The following is a 19,947-nucleotide window of genomic DNA, read 5'->3' as shown; positions in this document are numbered from 1 at the left end:
ATGTGTGTGTGTGTGCGTGCGTGCGTTCGTGCGTGCGTGCGTGCGTGCGTGCGTGCGTGCGTGCGTGCGTGCGTGCGTGCGTGTGTGTGTGTGTGTGTGTGTGTGTGTGTGTGTGTGTTAAATGACAAGAGCGTAACATTGCAATATTGTTCCCAGACACGTGTCCGTACAAATACTATATCGCCTTTCACATAAGAAGCACGCATAATGTTAAATAAACGCGATTATCTTAATCCCAAGACATAATCCACTCTCCTGACTTGTACACACCAGTTATTGATAACCCAGTATTCAATATTTCGGTAGCGATTTCAAGCGCAGGTTTACCTAATCGAGTCACTTGTCGCTACCAGTATAAGCCTTATAAACATTGTGTATGTCACAAAATACCCCCGCTTTTCTTCTAGGTGTATAGTCAATCGATCGCCACTGTTTTGAATTGAAAAATTTATTACCCTGGATGATATTTATTAAATAAGAAGACAGCTAAACATAAAGGGTTATCGATATAACTTCTGTATAGTAATCCAACATTCGATAACGGATATCAAAGTGTTATGACAGTGTAAAATTCCTGGGATTTAATACTTATTTCGGTATGTTGTTTTATTACTCAGTTTTATGTTATTTTATTACCCAGTTTTAATACGGAATTTTCAATATAAATGTGACCGGCGTGTCATGCTCACAGACTAGGGCTCTCACTAACCCAACAAAGACCACCTCTGTAAAGTTATCAACTACTGAGATGCTAATCTTGCATGGTGGCCGTGCGTATATATCAGCCGTTGCCAGGGTTAACATGACCACCGATCGCGTCGCTTTGGTCATGCATGACTTTTATTGTTAACGAACACGAAGAACGCATAAATATTGCTCACTGCAAGCCGGAATTTGTTTGATATACGAGTCACGTTCTGAGAAAACTGGGCCTAATGCATGTGCGTAAAGTGTCGTCCCAGATTAGCCTGTACAGTCCGCACAGGCTAATCTGGGACGACACTTTACGCACATGCATTAGGCCCAGATTTCTCAGAACGTGACTCATATATCAAAAAATTCCGGACACTTTCCGCCTAAACAGGATTTTCGGTAAGAAGGGACATCCTTTAAACGAAAAATATCATAAAAGCGGAAAGTGTCGTCCCTGATTAGCCTGTGCGGACTGACAGGCTAATCTAGGCAACACTTTGCGCACATGCATTATGCCCATTTTTCTCAGGACGCGAAACGTATAAATATTGCTCACTACAAGCCGGCCTTTGTTTGATATATTGACCTTCATGTACACCGTAAAAGAAGATTAAAATGTGCTAGAACGTGTAACTTTTGTTGATGACATCATGCAAATAAAGTCTTTAATTATTTAACATCAGCGTGCAGCATGTGACTTTCATATTTGCAACAAAGCTACAATCCTGTACTTACCCATGTATGCCTAAAGGACTCTCCCATCCTTCTAAATTGGATCAATTTATTTCCAAAATTAGGGATGTCTAGTATATTTATTTCTATATTTAGAATATTTTTAACATAAATTTATTGAAGCAAACAGCGCAGACCCTGATGGGACACCGCATCATGCGGCGTCTCATCTAGGTCTACGCTGTTTGCCAATGCCTTTTTTCTAGACGCTAGGCATAAATGGGTTAAAACATGTCATTTTTTGTCTACACTGTTTTTTTACAAACCGTTTCTTTACCGCCACTACAACAAGCACCGCCCATCAACACATAATAACAACAATGGATACATCTGATCTATTTTATTTGATGATTAGCCTATTTATGCCTAGTGGACTCTCCCATCCTTCTAAATTTGATCAATTTATATCCAAAATTAGGGATGTCTAGTATATTTATTTCTATATTTAGAATATTTCTTACAGAAATTCCTTTAAGCAAACAGCGCAGACCCTTTTGAGACGCCGCATCATGCGGCGTCTCATCTGGGTCTACGCTGTTTGCCAATGCCTTTTTTTTCTAGACGCTCTAGGCATAAATGGGTTAAAACATGTCATTTTTTGTCCACACTGTTTTTTTACAAACCGTTTCTTTACCGCCACTACAACAAGCACCGCCCATCAACACATAATAACAACAAGGGATGCATCTGATCTGTTGTATTTGATGATTAAAATAACACATTATTGACCACCCCAAGATTGATACACATGCAGTTGAAATATGATTATATTTAATGGCACACAAATACAAATCAATCAGATATTACATAAACAGTCAACATTTTACACTATTTTGTGCGAGCAATGTCTTCCAAGTTAACAAATTTGAAACCCGTTCTCTGGATAATCATACTTGCAATGACATTTTAACAACTGCATTAATTGTAAGAAAGGTTTAATATTATTTCATTGTTTTACCCAGTTGTCAGTATATTAAACATTAATATCGCGTATGAAGTTATTGTGGAGGTGCATCTGAACATAATGTTGTCGTAAAATTTCTGAAACCCATAACAATTCTTAACTGATCCGGTCATAATTATTAATCAATCAAAGAATATGTATATTACATGCAAATTGCAAAATAAATGAAAACAAATTTAACCCATTTATGCCTAGCATCTAGAAAAAAGGCATTGGCAAAGAGCGTATAATGCGGCGTCTCATCAGGGTCTGCGCTGTTTGCTTAAAGGAATTTCTGTGAGAAATATTCTAAATATAGAAATAAGTATGCTAGAAATTTTTGAAAATAAATTGATCCAATTTAGAAGGATGGGAGAGTCCACTAGGCATAAATGGGTTAAATTGGAATCACAATATCCATACATTATAATAATAATAATAATAATAATAATAATAATAATAATAATAATAATAATAATAATAAAGGCTTTATTTACTGAAGGTTACACATTAAGACAATGACACAGTATACATATTATGCAGATGAATCAATACTTTTTTACAGTGTGGCCTTCATAAAATGAATACACAAATAGGTCTATAACAAGTAAAACATTTAAACAATATTTTCTTACACCTATACATATCATACATTTTGTCTTTTAGACAGACACACACGAATTAACATTGATTATAAAATAACATGACATATCATTGATTAGAAAATAAATGTGCTTTATATTGCCTTTTAAAAGCAGAGATAGAGCATGTCATTCTTATTCCAATTGGTATACTGTTCCCGATATTCATGCTATGGTATGAAAAAGATCGTTTCTTATAACCTGTATTTATTTTGCTTTGGAATAAATAATATCGTTATGGGAGGAAGATCTTATGTTATAGTTGTGATTTTGAGAAAAAGTTATAATATCATTTTAATATTCTGGAGTCTGATTGTTGACACATTTATATATTAAGATTGCCGTGTGGTATTTACATCTATTATTAAACGAGAGCCAATTAAGCTGTAAAAACAAATCTGTGGATGGTGTTCTATTTGGCTTTTGTAGAATGACTTTCGCTGCGCGTTTTTGTAAAACATTCACTTTTGTTAAATTGGTTTTATTAGCGTTTCCCCATATCGTACAACAATAATCGAAATTGGTTAGAATATATGAATTATGAAATAATTTCTTCATATCAAAAGTGAGATAATTTGATATCTTTTTAAGCAGAGATATTTTACTGCTTATATTAGAGCATGTTTTATCAATGTGTACTTTCCATTGAAGATGTCTGTCGATGTTAAGTCCTAAAATATTATGGCTAGTGACATTCTCAATAGCATTATTGTCTATTTTTGATTAAGGTTGATATTCTTATTTTTTGTTTTGAGCAAATAAGCATGCATTTTGATTTATTAGGGTTTATCACCATGTTATTGAGGGTGCACCATTTTTGTATGGAATAAATATCATTTTGTAAATTAGTCTGAATTTTTGAAGGATTGGCCCCTGTACCATATAGTGTCGAGTCATCAGCATACAAATCTATGTCTTATTGGTTTAATAATAACCCAATATCATTTATTTAAATTAGAAACAAGAGAGGGCCCAAAATAGAACCTTGAGGGACACCACTCATAATAGTTAACGGAGTAGAAAAAACTAGTCCCTAGTTTAACGCATTGTTGTTTTTGACTAACATAAGAGCGAAAAAGGGACAAGGTACCGTCTGAAAAGTGATGAAGCTTTAGTTTGTACAACAGAATTCCATGATCTACTAAATCAAAAGCTTTTTTCATGTCAATAAAAACAGAACCAATACAATTACCATTATCTATATCTTTTAGCCACTCATCAATGAGTCGAATCAGTGCTGTTTGGCAAGAATGATTTTCTCTTACCCCGACTGATGTTTATTTAACACATTTGTTACACGAGAAAGTTCTTTTAATTCATTTGATAGATGTCTTTCGAATATCTTGGATATAGTTGTCAATATTGAGATCGGACGATAGTTATTACAGTCCTCTCTGTCTGAGCCTATATATATTGGTAAAACATACGCTTCTTTTAACAAATCGGGGAAAATTCCTGTACGAATACTATTTTTTATTATCGAGGTTATTGGTAAAACAATATGCTCTCCACAGTGTTTTATAATATTTGCACCGATCCCGTCGATTCACGTAGCCTTGTTAACATTTAAATTGCCAATTATTATACTTACTTCGAGAGGGGTAATGCAATTTATAGAAAATTCATGCCGTTTTAAGCATTTGTCGAGATATAACTTTAAATAAGAAAAGTTTTCTTCGTGAAATTTCAGTTTATCAACAATGTTTGATATGTTTGTAAAATGCTCATTTAAGGTAATTAGGATCCTACTTTTGCCCTCAACATACACACCGTTCACTAAAATTTTATTTGGCAAATTCATTCCGCAGTTTTGATCATTGTCATTATTAGATATAATTTTCAAATTTTTCCAAATATGTGCCGTACTAGTACCATTTTTAACAGCATTGTTGCAATATTCTTTCTTGCTTTTGCGAATTAATGTCGTAGTTTTATTTCGTAACAGTTTATAATTTTCACAGTCTTTAATTTTGCGGCAATGATCTCTATCGCGCATACTTTTTAGAACTTCTTGGTTTATCCATTTTGGCATGTGTGTGCTATTTATTCTCTTTTGCTTGTAAGGGGCGTGCTTTTTTAAAACGCTATTTAAAAGTGTATATAAAGATTGAAGGGACACATTCGTCGAGCTATGCCACAGAATATTTTATAAAAACGACATAAAAGTAACACTGCTTAAGTATGATGTGTCAAATAAAAAAACGCCTCTTCTTTAAACATTTTGGATAAGCAAAGAGCTTTCTCAAACAATGCGTCTGATAAAGTAGAGATTTACGCTAAAAGAAAAACAATGTCGCCGGAGAAAACTTTTTAAAAGTGGGGGTTAATGCATTTATTTAAGTTACTGTTTACTGTAAAAAAGTATCGAAAGTGGGATGAATGTGTTGCTGTAATATTATTTTTTCACTAAAGACAGTTAATCTCCATGTTTGCTGCAATATTTTTTTCACTAAAGACAGTTGATCTCCATGTTTCAATTGAATTGCATATGTTTTATCATTTGAGTTAAAAAATCAATTAAATATAATTGGATGGACCTAGATAACTGTAGGTTATTATTAAATTCATCTTTTACATGCTGTGCAGCGTCGGGCCATTAGCATGTTACTACATGCATTATACATATATATTTACTTTCACTTAACCCATTTATGCCTAGCGTCTGGAAAAAAGGCCTTGGCAAACAGCGTAGACCCTGATGAGACGCCGCATGATGGGTCTCATCAGGGTCTGTGCTGTATGCTTAAAGGAATTTCTGTAAGAAATATTCTAAATATAGAAATAAATATACTAGACATCCCTAATTTTGAAAATAAATTGATCCAATTTATAAGGATGGGAGAGTCCACTAGGCATAAATGGGTTAAATATAATTGGATGGACCTAGATAACTGTAAGCTATAATTAAGTACACCTTTTACATGCTGTACATGTGCATGATGTGGCGTCTCATCTGGGTCTACGCTGTTTGCTTAAAGGAATTTCTGTAAGAAATATTCTAAATATAGAAATACATATACTAGACATCCCTAATTTTGGAAATAAATTGATCCAATTTAGAAGGATGGGAGAGTCCACTAGGCATAAATAGGTTAAAGCTTTTGCGCGGTAGAGTGTACGAGATTGATGATCCAACAAGTCCTCTCAGTGATCGGATTTGGTACTCGCACTATCGGACCCATTTGCACCAGTGTTTGCTAGTTTCTTTTGGTGTTGATGTGCTAATTATATGAGTCGCGTTCTGAGAAAACTGGGCATAATGAATGTGCGTCAACTGTCGTCCCAGATTAGCCCGTGCAGTCGGCACAGGCTAATTAGGTACGACACTTTCCGCTTTTATGACATTTTACGTTTAAATGAAGTCTCTTCTTAGCAAAAATCCAATTCAGGCTGAAAGTGTCATCCCTGACTAGCCTGTGCGGACTGCACAGGCTAATCTGGGACGACACTGTTCGCTCTTGCATTAAGCCCAGTTTTCTCAGAACACGACTCATATTGTCATGTTTGTCGCATTTTATCAATTTACCACAGAGAAGCCGTATTCTGTGATTAAAGTGTAAGGTTTTATCACAATCAGAAGTCAAAATTATAACTCTTGGCTGATTCAAAAAAACTATTGTATGACTGCGAAATGATTTGCCTTTATACAATGTGTCTATTTGAATTTCCACGACCTTGTGTTAAATTAACCCACTGTATCAATATTAAATGAGCTTGTAACAACAAAAGGAAAATAGAAATCATATCAATAAAGATATAACCAGACACCGGCGATTACAGGCCACAGTTGAGTGTAGTTGGTAAAGCGAAATATAATGGAGAGCTTGTATTCGGACTGGAAATATCTTTACTCAAAATTCGTATGTTGAATAAAGGGGAATTATATTATGTTTACAGTTAATTATATTTCACTGTTTTAATGTTTTGACATTTAAATGCACATGTTGATATTTTTCCGTATTTGTTATGCAGTTGATAGTGTTTTTTTTTTAGAATTACAAAATAAAATTTCACGTCGTTTTTTATGGACTTAAAGTTTAATTATTTCGTATTGTATGACATAGCTTGTTTACCATCAACTCTATTTTGGATGTTTTACAGATTTGGCAACGGAAAGGTACCATGAATTACACCGAATGTGCACGAGAGGTAAGAACTGTATTAGTTGAGTCTGGGTCTGTCAGAACTGGGCTTCATGCGTGTGCGGAAAGTGTCTGCCACGATTAGCTCGTTCAATCCCCACAGGCTAATCTGAGATGACACATTCCGCCTAAACTGGATTTAGCTAAGAAGATACTCCCTTTAAACCGGACTGCACGGGCTAATCTGGGCCGATCCTGTTCGCATGCATTACGCACAGTTTCCCCAGAACGCGGATAATTTAAAACTATTTGTGTTTACGATTATTACAGACGTTAATTAAAACTATAATAACCATACATATGTGTGTATTGTTCAAAAATTTAAACTGATTTCATATATGCATATATGAAATCACATGCATTCTTTTTCGAAAGAACCAGTCTCAGTGACACATGATTCAACAATTAAACACTGAAAGGTTTCTTGAGATACAACTATTTGCAACGTGAGTTTATAAGTTTAATATATAAATATTATATATATCGTCAATTATTTTGAGTTTTTCTGACATGTTTTGTTGCTTAACACGGTTCATCACTCGACCGTCGCATGCCCTCTGTTGTTTGTTAATGTTCCATTTATCACGATCGAATGCATTTAATGAGGGATAGCCGTCAAATTATTTTTAGCCGCGTCATGCCTAAAATGTGTCAAATGCCAAATGCATTAGTGTAACAATTGCGCAGTCTGGTCAGGGGTAGTTCTGGCTACCATAAGTTTAAATGTCGCTTTTGATTATTTTTGACTGGCACAACTTCTGTCAATGCTATATAAACTGTACACTAAAGTTTCTTTAGCTAGGTCAGGAGTTACTCGGTCTGCTAACGAGATGACGAAACTTTCCTTTAGGTTATAATGGATTGGTAGACTTCGCGGATGCGTAGCCTGGTCTGGAGCTTCGCCGGTCGTGTATGGAATAAGGCCTATTTTCGCATGATGCGGTTGTTATGTGAGACGGCCTGTACTAAATATGTCGTTAAGATTATTAAGGCCTTTCTCCTTGCGCAGGTCAGTCTGACGCACCGTGCCAAATAGTGTAACGATTTTATTTTCAACAGCCAGATCTATTGAGATATCAATTTATCGTTCTTCTATTCGATCGTTATTTCTCCACAGATCGTGTGGATGCATTATGGTTCGGATTGTGAGACCCATTCATTGCGAAGAAAACATGCTTAAATAGGTATTGATTTTATCAGAGCGTATTCAATGAAATATGCATGATCTGACTATATGCTGGAAAAGCGTTTGTACAGAATCAACGTCCTAAAATACAATTTAATTACATGTATCTATTTACAGTGTCATGGCCAATGTTTGTTTTATTGTCCAATTTAACGATGCTTTCCGCTTTACCTTATTTGTTCACACCACTAATGTAAATAAGCTATTTAGATGTCGATACACCTTTATTAGCAAACACACGTACGACTGCAAACCACATTTACTATTTAAGGCGCTCCATGCGAAAATAAGTTGGTCTGGTCAGAAGATACGATGTCTGCTAAAAACATGCAAGGGTTTGTGGTGTCATGGCGGACCGGGGAGATCCTGACCAGACTACCCAAACGCGCAGGCAGATCTAGAGCTACGCAGGGCGCATATGGCATAATACCCATTTTCGCATGACGCAGCTCCAATCACTATATTACGTGGATCTAGTCTTAAATTATTGAGGCATATTAATATATACATGAAAACATAGAGAATAAGTTGTTTTAGTATCGACATCGTTTTTTCTTGTCTGAATAGCAGTATTTCATAAGTTTATAGTGAATACTGATATTGATTTAACCTTGACAGCACGTCCATAATCTCAACTTTAAAGGTTATTTATGTTCGATGATATTTACAAAACAAGACCAACACGAATTGCCTTTTTGTCTTTTTAAACGATACATGAAAACAGTTATCTGACGCACAAGCTGCGGAATCTAATTATTCAATTACAAACAAATGAATTTAATTCGTAAACATAATAACTGAAAAAATGAATTGAAAATAGTTATTGTGTATATCTAAACATTAACGCTTAAGTGTTCAACATGAAGAAACATTGTATAAACATATAACGTAAAAACACTATGCATAGAACCATAGAACAGTATTTGCTCGTGTAAGATATAAGTCGTGCTCTGGTAAAACAGGGTTTAATTCATGTGCGTAAAGTGTCGTCCCAGATAAGCATGTGTGTAAAGTGTCGTCCCAGATAAGCATGTGTGTAAAGTGTCGTCCCAGATCAGCATGTGTGTAAGTGTCGTCCTAGATAAGCATGTGCGTAAAGTGTCGTCCCAGATAAGCATGTGCGTAAAGTGTCGTCCCAGATAAGCATGTGTGTAAGTGTCGTCCCAGATAAGCATGTGTGTAAGTGTCGTCCCAGATAAGCATGTGTGTAAGTGTCGTCCCAGATAAGCATGTGTGCAAGTGTCGTCCCAGATAGGCATGTGTGTAAAGTGTCGTCCCACATAAGCATGCGCAGTCCGTACAGGCTAATACGGGATGAAACTTTCCGCCTAAACAGGCATTTCGTCAATTAGAGTCTTCCTTTAAGCGAAGAATACAATAAAATCTGACAGCGCCTCATATGCTTGTAGTTAAAGGCCAGTATCCGGGCAGGTCGGGTGAGCGAGTTGCGTGGTCTGCTGGAGCCGTACAGGAGCAGCAAGGAGGTCAAGGAGATAGACGAAAAGGTAACAACACCTCGCCTCATGTGGGTAGTTATATGAGCCGTGTTCTGAGAAAACTGGGCTGAATGCATTTGCGTAAAGTGTCGTCCCAGATAAGCCTGTGCAGTCCGCACAAGCTAATCAGGGACGACACTTTCCGGTTAAACTTGATTTTCGGTAAGGAGGGACTTCATTGAAACTAAAAATAACATAAAAGCGGAAATTGTCGTCCCTGATTAGCCTGTGTGGATTGTAAAGGCTAATCTGGGACGACACTTGACGCACATGCATTTGCCCAGTTTTCTCAGAACACGACTCATATACAGACAACTGTACACGTGTCTGTGGTCCTCACTACGGTGGTTTTAATCAATACTCAAGTGGCCAGTATAAAGGCACTTACTACATTGTCGTATATTTCAACAAAACACACTTATTTAGTTTCATCTATAGAACATTCTGTATTTGCAGACTTGTAAAAATATCATTGAACTCACATTTGTTGAAAAGCATTTACTTCCCGCATCATTCACCAATTAAGACACATACGCACGTATGCGAGATTTGACTAAGTTACAAGCTTTGTTCTGCAGTAAACTATGTACATGTATATAATGTTCACATCAGATATCTAGTTAAAATATGTATGTCTAATATTATGTCGTCACACAAAGCCCTTAATGTACAACTGACCTACATGTGCTGACCTCTACCAATGTCTGTTCTCCATGTTTTGCAGTTTATGCGCATGTCCGACCCGCCTATAGACCCAATCAACTTTGCCATCGAGTGCGGCAAAGAAAAAGCGGCCATTTATCTCGTGGAAAAGGCCTTCCCGCTCAACCACGTCTTCTGGGTAAGTATCGCACACACAATTGAGTCGCGTTCTGAGAAAACTGGGCATAATGCATGTGCGTAAAGTGTCGTCCCAGATTAGCCTGTGGAGTCCGCACAGGCTAATCAGGGACGACACTTTCCGCCTAAACTTGATTTTCGGTAAGGAGGGACTTCCTTGAAACTAAAAATACCATAAAAGCGGAAAGTGTCGTCCCTATGTCCGCACAGGCTAATCTGGGACGACACTTTACCCATATGAATTATGCCCAGTTTTCTGACACGCGACACAATAACTCGTTGAATCGATCGTACTAAGAGTTTTCTTTTTACGCTCAGAAAGACAGAAATAATTTGTTTGACGGACATACCTAATACAAAATTCGCAACATTGATACGTCATTCCAACATTATGTAATTAATGTAAGGTACGCACTGGTAAAAATTGTTATTCGAATAACTCAGTTAAGCTATTTTTTGCACTGCATGAACTGTCTCCTTTTAATTAAAACATTCAGAAATAAATCAATTATTAGTATACAATATATATATATATATATATATATATATATATATATATATATATATATATATATATATATATATACACAGATGATAATTATACAACCCAGAATGTCGATAGTACTTACTTATCGAAACTATTTGCTATGCCATTTAAATAAGATACTGCATGGAACAAAGTATGTATTCCGTGCCATTAAAATTAAACAATAAATCAAAGAATATGCTACGGAATGCTTACTCACACAGGAGGAACGCGGCCTGTGCGACGAGTGGTCTTCCAAGGAGCACGGTCCGGACAAGTGCCCGCGTCAGTACGACTGCGGCAAGAACGCCGAGCGGCACGGAATGGAGCTCCTCAAGCTGAAAATTGACGCGATCCGACAGGGCAAGGCGAGGCCCGGGGAGGGCATATCCGAGCCGCTCATTGAAAAGTTTCTCCCGCACACCCCGCCGCCGAAACAGAATAAACCTCCATACGAAACGGTAAAGTCGTGTGTATAATTGACGGTGAAATGCACGACAACATATTAAGTTTTCATGTCGAAACATTATTTTTATGTCGTTTTTTTTTACTTAAAAATAATACAGAATTGTGTTGCTCTTTATGCATGTGGTCAGCTACAACGAGGCATAGTAAAACTAAAAAAAAATGTAGACGAGTTTTGTGCAATAACTGGTCAGCTTCAACGAGGCATAGTTAAACTGAAAAATTATTGAGACGAGTTTTGTGCAATAACTGTTACAGGACGACCATTCCCGTTTCGTGCCGGAAAAGAAGGAGCCGACACTAGCTATGGAAGCAAGTGAACTTGTCCAAAAATTTGGTATTAAATACTCGACAAAGGTATGCACAATCAATATTCATATAAACAAGAATAACTCATTCATAATTACCGAGTTTAGTGTAGCTAAGTTACTAAATGGGATGTAATTATATATTCATAATGCAGAATTAGCGATGAAAGGATATCAATGATATCACAAACTTCACGTATCGGGTGTTCAATCATCGAATGAGTGATATCGAAAACATTGTGTAGGTGATATAAAAACAGTATGTGTTTAACCCATTTATGCCAAGTGGAATCTCCCATCCTTCTAAATGTGATCAATTTATTTCCAAAATTAGGGATGTCTAGTATATTTAATTCTATATTTAGAATTTTTCTTACATAAATTATGCGGCGTCTCATCTGGGACTACGCTGTTTGCCAAGGCCTTTTTTTCTAGGCGCTAGGCATAAATGGGTTAAAATAACGCATTCCATCCCTGATCGTAACCTGCGTAGACACATGTTAATGTAAGCATGTTTATGGTTTCAAAGTGTTTGAAATTACACAGTGCTAGTTATTATCAATGGACACTTCTTCACCGGTATCAGCACAATGGCTATTCACTAAAGTTTATAATTTAGTTATTCAATCCATCAATCTTATGAAACCTTATTTCAGTGCTTTAATTCTGCAGCGCCTATCCTAACATAAATCCTGCAGAGTTTCTTTATTTAAATATAAACTGCACACACACACACAAACGGACCTGTAGGATAGATCATTAACGAACAGTAAAAGTCAGTGATTTGTTCTTTAAAGCGCACCTGAGTACATTTTCAACGCTTAAATACCTGAAGTCTAAGAATTTTTGAAAAAAAAAACAACAAGCAACAACATGTATTGTGCTACATTGTATAGAGGTCTACTACGTCTTGTGTGATATCTGCCTAAAACACCGTCCTACCGTGGGCAATTTTTCATCATTGTCGTCATTCACCGTGATCTAAAGGGTTTTCTATCGCGATAGATCAGAAAAGAACAGAACAGAAAGTTTATTCGTATAACTTGAACAAGTCTAGTTCATCGTTGTAAATACAAGACTGACAATATATAAGCAACAAGCACATGCATAACAATTCGAAAGTGACAAAAATAGTACATAAAATGTGTTAAATAATGCGGATTAGGCCATTGTACTACTAGACGTTTGCATTCAATGCCTCAGCTCTCATTTTAAAAGCATTTTTACAATATTTCACTAGATTTGTTTGAACTTTAGTGTTAGTATTTGTGAACAAAAGTATAAATGTATGCATACAGGTCGGTAATAATAGAATTTATTATCCGATATACTGTTTTCTAATATAAGTATAAAGAAGACATACGTTTACAAAATGATATTCATCCTCGATATCATGTGAGCTACATATATTACATTTACGTTCGTTTCTATAATATTTTAATTTTGATGCAAATTCTGTGATTTATTTCCACCCGTTTAACATATGACAAATGTTGTTTTTGTACATTTACTTTCAGCTTCCATCTATCACAATATTCACAGAGATTATCTAAAGATTTTTGCAATTCTTGTGTTGTTTCGGAAAAAAATACAGCATCATTTACAAACAATAATAATGAAATAGATAGCCGATCTAACGTTATTATGTTCGATGTCGTTAGCGAAAAGAGAAAGAACTATATGCCAGATTGTCTTCCCTTGCAAATCGACCGAATAATGTTTAACAATCTGCCGTTAATGCCGATAGATCGCGGTGAAAGTGGGTGAGCACCGACGTTATCGGGAAATCAATCTCACGGTGAACTATCGCGGCCGCGGTGGTTCGCGGTGAAAAACATGTAAATGTATATTTTCTCAATAAAGTTTTACTTTCTGTTTATTTAAATAATTGTTCTGTTAGCGCTTCGAAAATACTTGCGCGTTTGCGTATGTAGAGCTGCAAATATTTACATATAAACATGTTACATTAACGTGTAATTTTCAGTAATATTCAATTCACCGCGATTTTTTTGTTTAAGGGGCCTTTTCAAAGATTGTGGCATGTTTTGAAGTTTGTCATTAAATGCTTTATATTGATAAATGTGAACATTTGATCTAAAAAGCTCCAGTAAAAAAATCAAGAATAAAATTATAAAAAGAAAAAGTAACCCTCAACAGGGCTCGAACCGACAACAACAGAACTGTCCAAATTATTCAATCTTTTCGCGTTGCAACGCTTTATAATTTTCAGGTTTTTAAAATCGTCAAAAGATGCATACAATGACTATTTTAGAGCATGGTTAATGTTCAGTGTTATTGTTTCCTCACAAATATCATAACTAAAACGAAAATTTGCGAATCTGATACAACTTTTTTTTATTTTGTCAATTTGACAAAACGTGAAAAGGACTATATATATTCTATATACATTTACATTTTATTTAACAGTGATTTACATGTACATGAATCAAAGCGAAGATTTATATGTTTTACTTAATGTTATGCATGTTATAATATTGTGACAAATATCGATTTACATAAATCAATATTGACCTTCATGTAAAATTTCCTTCGTATCGAAATGAACTTGTTATAAACAACGCATATAAATACAAATAGTCACTGACAAAAACGATAATGATCTTTTCGCATGACTTTGATATAAAATATCACTGAATTGAATACTTACTGTAGATGTCTCAAATTTACACATGTATTCTAAGCAAAACATGTCACAATAGCAACAGAAAATCACTAAGATAGTATGATATCAACTTACATGCAACATGTTTTTTTATGAAATTGGTTGCGAGCTATGTATGTGCACGAACGAGCTAGCATTTTCGAAATGCTAATGCAACAATTATGTTATTAACAATAACAATTTAAACTTCATGCAGAAACAATAGAAACAAATCACGAAGCACTAAACGCATCTATACTCGTGCTCGATGTAAGACATGTCAACTGATTCTGTAAAGAGGGTAAATATAATAGAAAAGAGTGGCACAAATGGCGATGTTAATAAAAAGTATTTCATAAAAAACATATCTTAACATACATGTTTATTCACATGTTCCTGTATTTCATCGCAAATTACCGTGGCCGCGGTGGTTTACTGAGATCGCGGTGGTTCATCGTGAGATTTCCCGGTATTTCTCGATAACGCTTGTTCGCGAGTTCTTATCAACATATTTTTTCGAGCCTGTCACCGCGATTCGCGACGGCGACATCACGGTGTTCCACGGTAAATCGCGGTGAAGAAAGTATTAGTCAAGCTGGGCTTATTACCAAAAATAGATAGGAAAAGTTTACATTGGTCCATACCACAGCACAGGTGTTGGGTGCGTAGCAAAGTCACTAAATATTTTCAATATGTCAAACAACATTTTATGTACAAATATAGATTATGAAAAAAGTTGTTTTAAAATCGTTGAAACCGTTTTAGTGACTTTGCAATGCACCAAACACCATGATAATTGCCTCTTTTGTTGCGCTGTCATTATTGTAACCAACATGCACTAAATGAAAGATACCACATTGATGTTTTTTCCAGAGTGGAGGAACATTACTTCACCAAACTGTAGATAAACCGCGTGTTTTCACGTACATCCTGGCCAACAACGGAGTTCCTATAAATGTGCAAGACAAAGTAAGTAACCAATGATCTCGGACTACATTCCAGAAACCTCGTGTAAGATTTGTGCTTAAAAGGCCTTGTTCACAGTTAGTTCTGGCTTCCATAACTTTAAATGTCGCTTTTTATGATTTTTGACTGGCGCTACTTGAAACAGGTCTGTCAATACTATATACTCTGTTCGCTGAAGTTTCTTTAGCTAGTTTACAGTTTGACGAAGTGATTTTTTAATGATTTAAGGTTTGAAATCTGCATTTAATTTAAAATACAACTCCTTTCTACGAAACATGTTATGGTAGCATGGTTCGGTATAAGGAGAACGTATACTGCCTTGCTATATGTCTGCCTGAAAATGATTCGGGAGGTCCCGGGTCAATCCCAATTGAGGTCTGGGATTTTTCTGGCCGAGTTACAATTGAAATATCTATTGTTTATAGATAGATCTACTCAAACATTGCTTTCAGTAAAATCACAAAAAAAATGTAAAGCTTTCATCAATAATTTGGAAAACAAATCTTGGACATGTATTATTAAAACTGTTTTTTTTTTACAAAACGCTGTATATATCAAAATCCTGCGCGGTGTTGAATCAGCACGTTAGTGATTAAAGAGCCTGGGTTCGTGAAGACATGTCTTGCTAGTATAATTTTGGGCCTTTTCACGTTTTGGTAAATTGACAAAATTAAAAACAGTTGTTTCAGATTCGCAATTTTTTTTGTTGTAGTTATGATATTTGTGAGGAAACAGTAATACTGAACTTTTACCATGCTCTAAAATATCCATTATATGAATCTTTTGACGATTTGAAAACTCAAAATTATAAAGCTTTGCAACGCGAAACGATTGAATAACTTGGAAAGTTCTGTTGTTGTCGTTTTATTATGTGATACTACGAGGATTGCTTATATAAAGTATACAATGCATCACTGATTGTATGAGCACGGTTGGCCGAATGGTCTAAGCGAAAGACTTTTAGTTTAGTTTAAACCTATGTATTTTAGCTCGATTGCATCGAAGGCCTAAGGCTTATATAAACGCTCTCGAGTCCGTTTCCTGAGCCTAGAACCAGTACTTGGTGTCTTTGAGGGAAATCTAAAGAACGCTTTCTCGGTTGGAATCGAACCCTTGACCTCCCGGTCGCGAGGCGGATACAATATCCATTACATCACCGCGACCTTAAAACGATAGACTTTTACTCCAGGGGTCAGTGGTTCAAGCCCAGTTGAGGGTTACTTTTTTCTTTCTTTTATTGTATTCTTGTTTGTTTTTTTACTGGAGCTGTTTAGGTCCAATGTTTACATGTATCAATATCGAGCATTTAATGGAAAACTTCAATACATGCCATTATCTGTGAAAATGTCCCTTTAAGACTGTTTAAAATATTTAAGTTTTGTCGGTTAAATATTTCAATACTTTAAAAATATACAAAAGGCTGCGAAAAGTCCTATTAAGATCTAACATTGGTCATGGGATAATATAATTATTTTTATGAGTTTTAATCAAGGACTCCATTAACGTTACAGTGAATAGTAGTAAACAACTAAGTTCTAAATAATATTTATCTTAATTACAAGTTATTCGAAGTTGCTTATACTATATTTCAGCAAACAAATTTATACAAGATTATTACAACTGTATTTCAGAATGGGGACACGGCCCTGCATCTGGCTGTGCGAGAGGGCAAGATGGAGATAGTTGAGGCCCTGGTACAGTGCAGTGCTGACCTCACACTAAGGAATAAGGTATAGGAACATAGGGCAAGTGCACATATGAGTCGTGTTCTGAGAAAACTGGGCATAATGCATGTGCGTAAAGTGTCGTCCCTTTACGCACATGCATTATGCCCAGTTTTCCCAGAACACGACTCATATGTATTCATTCAATCCTCTCTGCGCCGTCTGGTGCTTGAGGCGACGGCAAGGGAGCGCCACTTTAGTCTGTCAGCTGCTGTTGCAGGTGCTGTCTGCAGAGTGAGGCCTTGAGCTCTCACTCCACGGTCCGGCGCCACGTCTTCGGTCGTCCACGGTTTCTTTTCCCCTGTGGAGTCCATCTCAGTGCCACCCTGGGTAGCGAGTCAGGTGGCATTTCGAAGACGTGGCCTAGCCATCTCCATCTCCTCAAAGCGATGGTCTCAGCGATGCTGTTAGCGCCAGCTTTTCTACGCAGTTCCATATTCGTGACCATGTTTGGCCAGAAGACTTTCATGATCCGCCGTAGGCACTTGTTCTGAAAGACTTCCAGTTTGCGCTCGATGGTAGCAGTGGTCTTCCAGCACTCAGACCCATATAGAAGGACGCTTAGCACGTTGCTCTTGAAGATGCGGAGCTTGGTGTGCATGCTAAGACTTGTGGTCCTCCAGATGGGCTTCAGCATCGCGAAGGCTTGGTTGGCTTTGCTGATCCTCGTGTTGATCTCCCTTGCACAGTCTCCATCTGCGGTGACCTTACTGCCAAGGTAAATGAACTTGTCCACATCTTGCAGAGGCTGGTCATTGATGGTGATTGGGTCGCCCACTCTGGTGTATTTACTCATGACCTGCGTCTTTCCAATGTTGACCCTGAGACCTATGGTGCTTGCTGACAGTGCCAACTGTTGTGTCTTCTGCTGGATGTCCTGGTTCCTTCTAGCAAGTAGACCGATATCGTCGGCATAGTCCAGGTCATCTAGCAGCGATGTCAGCATCCAATGTATTCCTTGCCTCCTTCCCTCTGTGGTGCGGCGCATGATCCAATCAATTGCCATTGAAAAGAGGAGCGGCGAGTGGATGCATCCTTGCTTCACTCCAGTTTCCACCTTGAATGGTTCAGTGAGCTGGTTGTTGTGGACGACTCTGCACTCAAAGTTTTCGTACAGGGACCTGATGACGTTGACAAGTTTCCGAGGGATGCCATAATGTCGCAGAATCTTCCAGAGGGAGTCTCGATTTAGGCTGTCGAAGGCCTTCTCAAAGTCCACTAAAATTACGTGGAGGGCGAAGGATACCATACACTGCTGTTGGATGCATTGGAGGATGATGCGGCTGAAGATCTTACTGGTGAGAGATAGTAAAGTGATGCCTTGCCAGTTGTTACAGTTCCCCAGGTCTCCTTTCTTGGGCAGTTTGACGATGGTGCCAGTCTTCCATTCGCTTGGCGCTTCTTCACTGTCCCAAATCTTTTGAAGAATCTGGCAAAGAAGCTGCTGTGTCACTGTGTCTTCTGCTTTAAGCATCTCAGGGCACACTCCATTGTCGCCAGGCGCCTTCCCATTCTTCAGCTTATGGATTGCTTCATTGACTTCCGTTACAGTGATGTTGCCGAGGTTGATGTCAAGGTCCTCTTCAGGTTCAGGAATGTCGGCTAGGGTTGGTGGGTCTGGGCGGTTTAGGATGGACTGGAAGTGTTTTGCTTCCATCTCTTCAGCTTCTCCTCTTCCACAGTGACATGAGTTCCGTCTTCAGCTCTCACAGGAAGGTCATTGTGCTGGCCGTAGTCGCTCTTCAGCTTTATGGTGTTCTGGTACACTGTCTTCATGTCATTGTGCTTGGCTGCTGTCTCCGCCTCCTCTGCCAGCCTCTCTATGTACCTCCTCTTCTCTCTTCTGGCTAACTCATATGTATGTTTCCGGCTAAATGGCCCAATTCCTCAAGATAACATATGGTAAATATGTAGTATTTCAAGTGAACTTAGAGGATATTGGTGAGAAAAGATTAACATGTTCAAAACCAATAACATGAAGGATATTACAATTAAAATCAGGGATTTTTCTCATGTGTTTGGGGAGATCTCTAATAAGCCTATTTATTTTGTGCTGGGCTTTGTTCCTTTGTCTGAACCTTACACTGTGCATACTAAACCATGAAGTTTTCTTTCTACATATACATATTATTTGGCATACATGTTCATCTGTGACTTAATTGTTAATCATAAAAAAGAGCCACCTAATTTATATTACCACCTTACATGGCTTTTAAAGCATGATTTAAAAAAGGTATAATTCTTTACATGTTAAGGTGGTGAGATTATTATTCTGTCCTCAAACAATACACGTCAGGAAATGTATGTGGTTTTATTATTTTCATTGTGTTGAACAGTTGGGTCAAACACCAGTGGATGAAGCTGAGGGTCCAATAAAAACCTTTTTGAGAACATTTGAGGTATGTGGACACATTTATCTGCCTAACTGTATCTGATTAAAACTCTTTAAAAAAAAATAATAGAATAGATACATATGTGTAATTATGATTGGGAATTTAAAGCAATTTAATAAGGAAAAGGGTGTAAATTAAAGAACATAATCCTAATTTTGTTAATGCTATTGCAGAAAAAGGATTATTTTTTTATTGTATTAGGACCTTTAATTTGCTCAATATTATACATC

At 36.9% G+C, this 19,947-nt stretch overlaps 1 protein-coding gene across 3 annotated transcripts in view; it reads left to right on the top strand.

Annotated features, from left to right (window-relative positions):
* Positions 1-336: 336 nt before the first annotated feature.
* The window catches only part of LOC127869655 (uncharacterized), a 42,669-nt gene continuing 23,058 nt past the window's right edge, over positions 337-19,947 (top strand). For 2 of the 3 annotated variants that reach the window (XM_052412323.1, XM_052412316.1), the window contains exons 1-9: positions 6,771-6,869; positions 7,111-7,158; positions 9,747-9,842; positions 10,558-10,674; positions 11,424-11,660; positions 11,923-12,021; positions 15,508-15,603; positions 17,232-17,330; positions 19,661-19,723. In XM_052412323.1, coding sequence (XP_052268283.1) covers positions 6,825-6,869; positions 7,111-7,158; positions 9,747-9,842; positions 10,558-10,674; positions 11,424-11,660; positions 11,923-12,021; positions 15,508-15,603; positions 17,232-17,330; positions 19,661-19,723 — 900 coding nt within the window. In that variant the 5' untranslated portion in view covers positions 6,771-6,824. Of the gene's footprint in view, positions 597-6,770; positions 6,870-7,110; positions 7,159-9,746; positions 9,843-10,557; positions 10,675-11,423; positions 11,661-11,922; positions 12,022-15,507; positions 15,604-17,231; positions 17,331-19,660; positions 19,724-19,947 lie in introns of those variants that run through there. The other variant, XM_052412329.1, reaches the window with a different exon arrangement.

The sequence above is a fragment of the Dreissena polymorpha genome, chromosome 1, assembly GCF_020536995.1.
Source record: "Dreissena polymorpha isolate Duluth1 chromosome 1, UMN_Dpol_1.0, whole genome shotgun sequence".
Taxonomy (NCBI): domain Eukaryota; kingdom Metazoa; phylum Mollusca; class Bivalvia; order Myida; family Dreissenidae; genus Dreissena; species Dreissena polymorpha.
The sequence above is the reverse complement of the archived record's forward strand: the minus strand, read 5'-3'. Positions and strand labels throughout refer to the sequence as shown.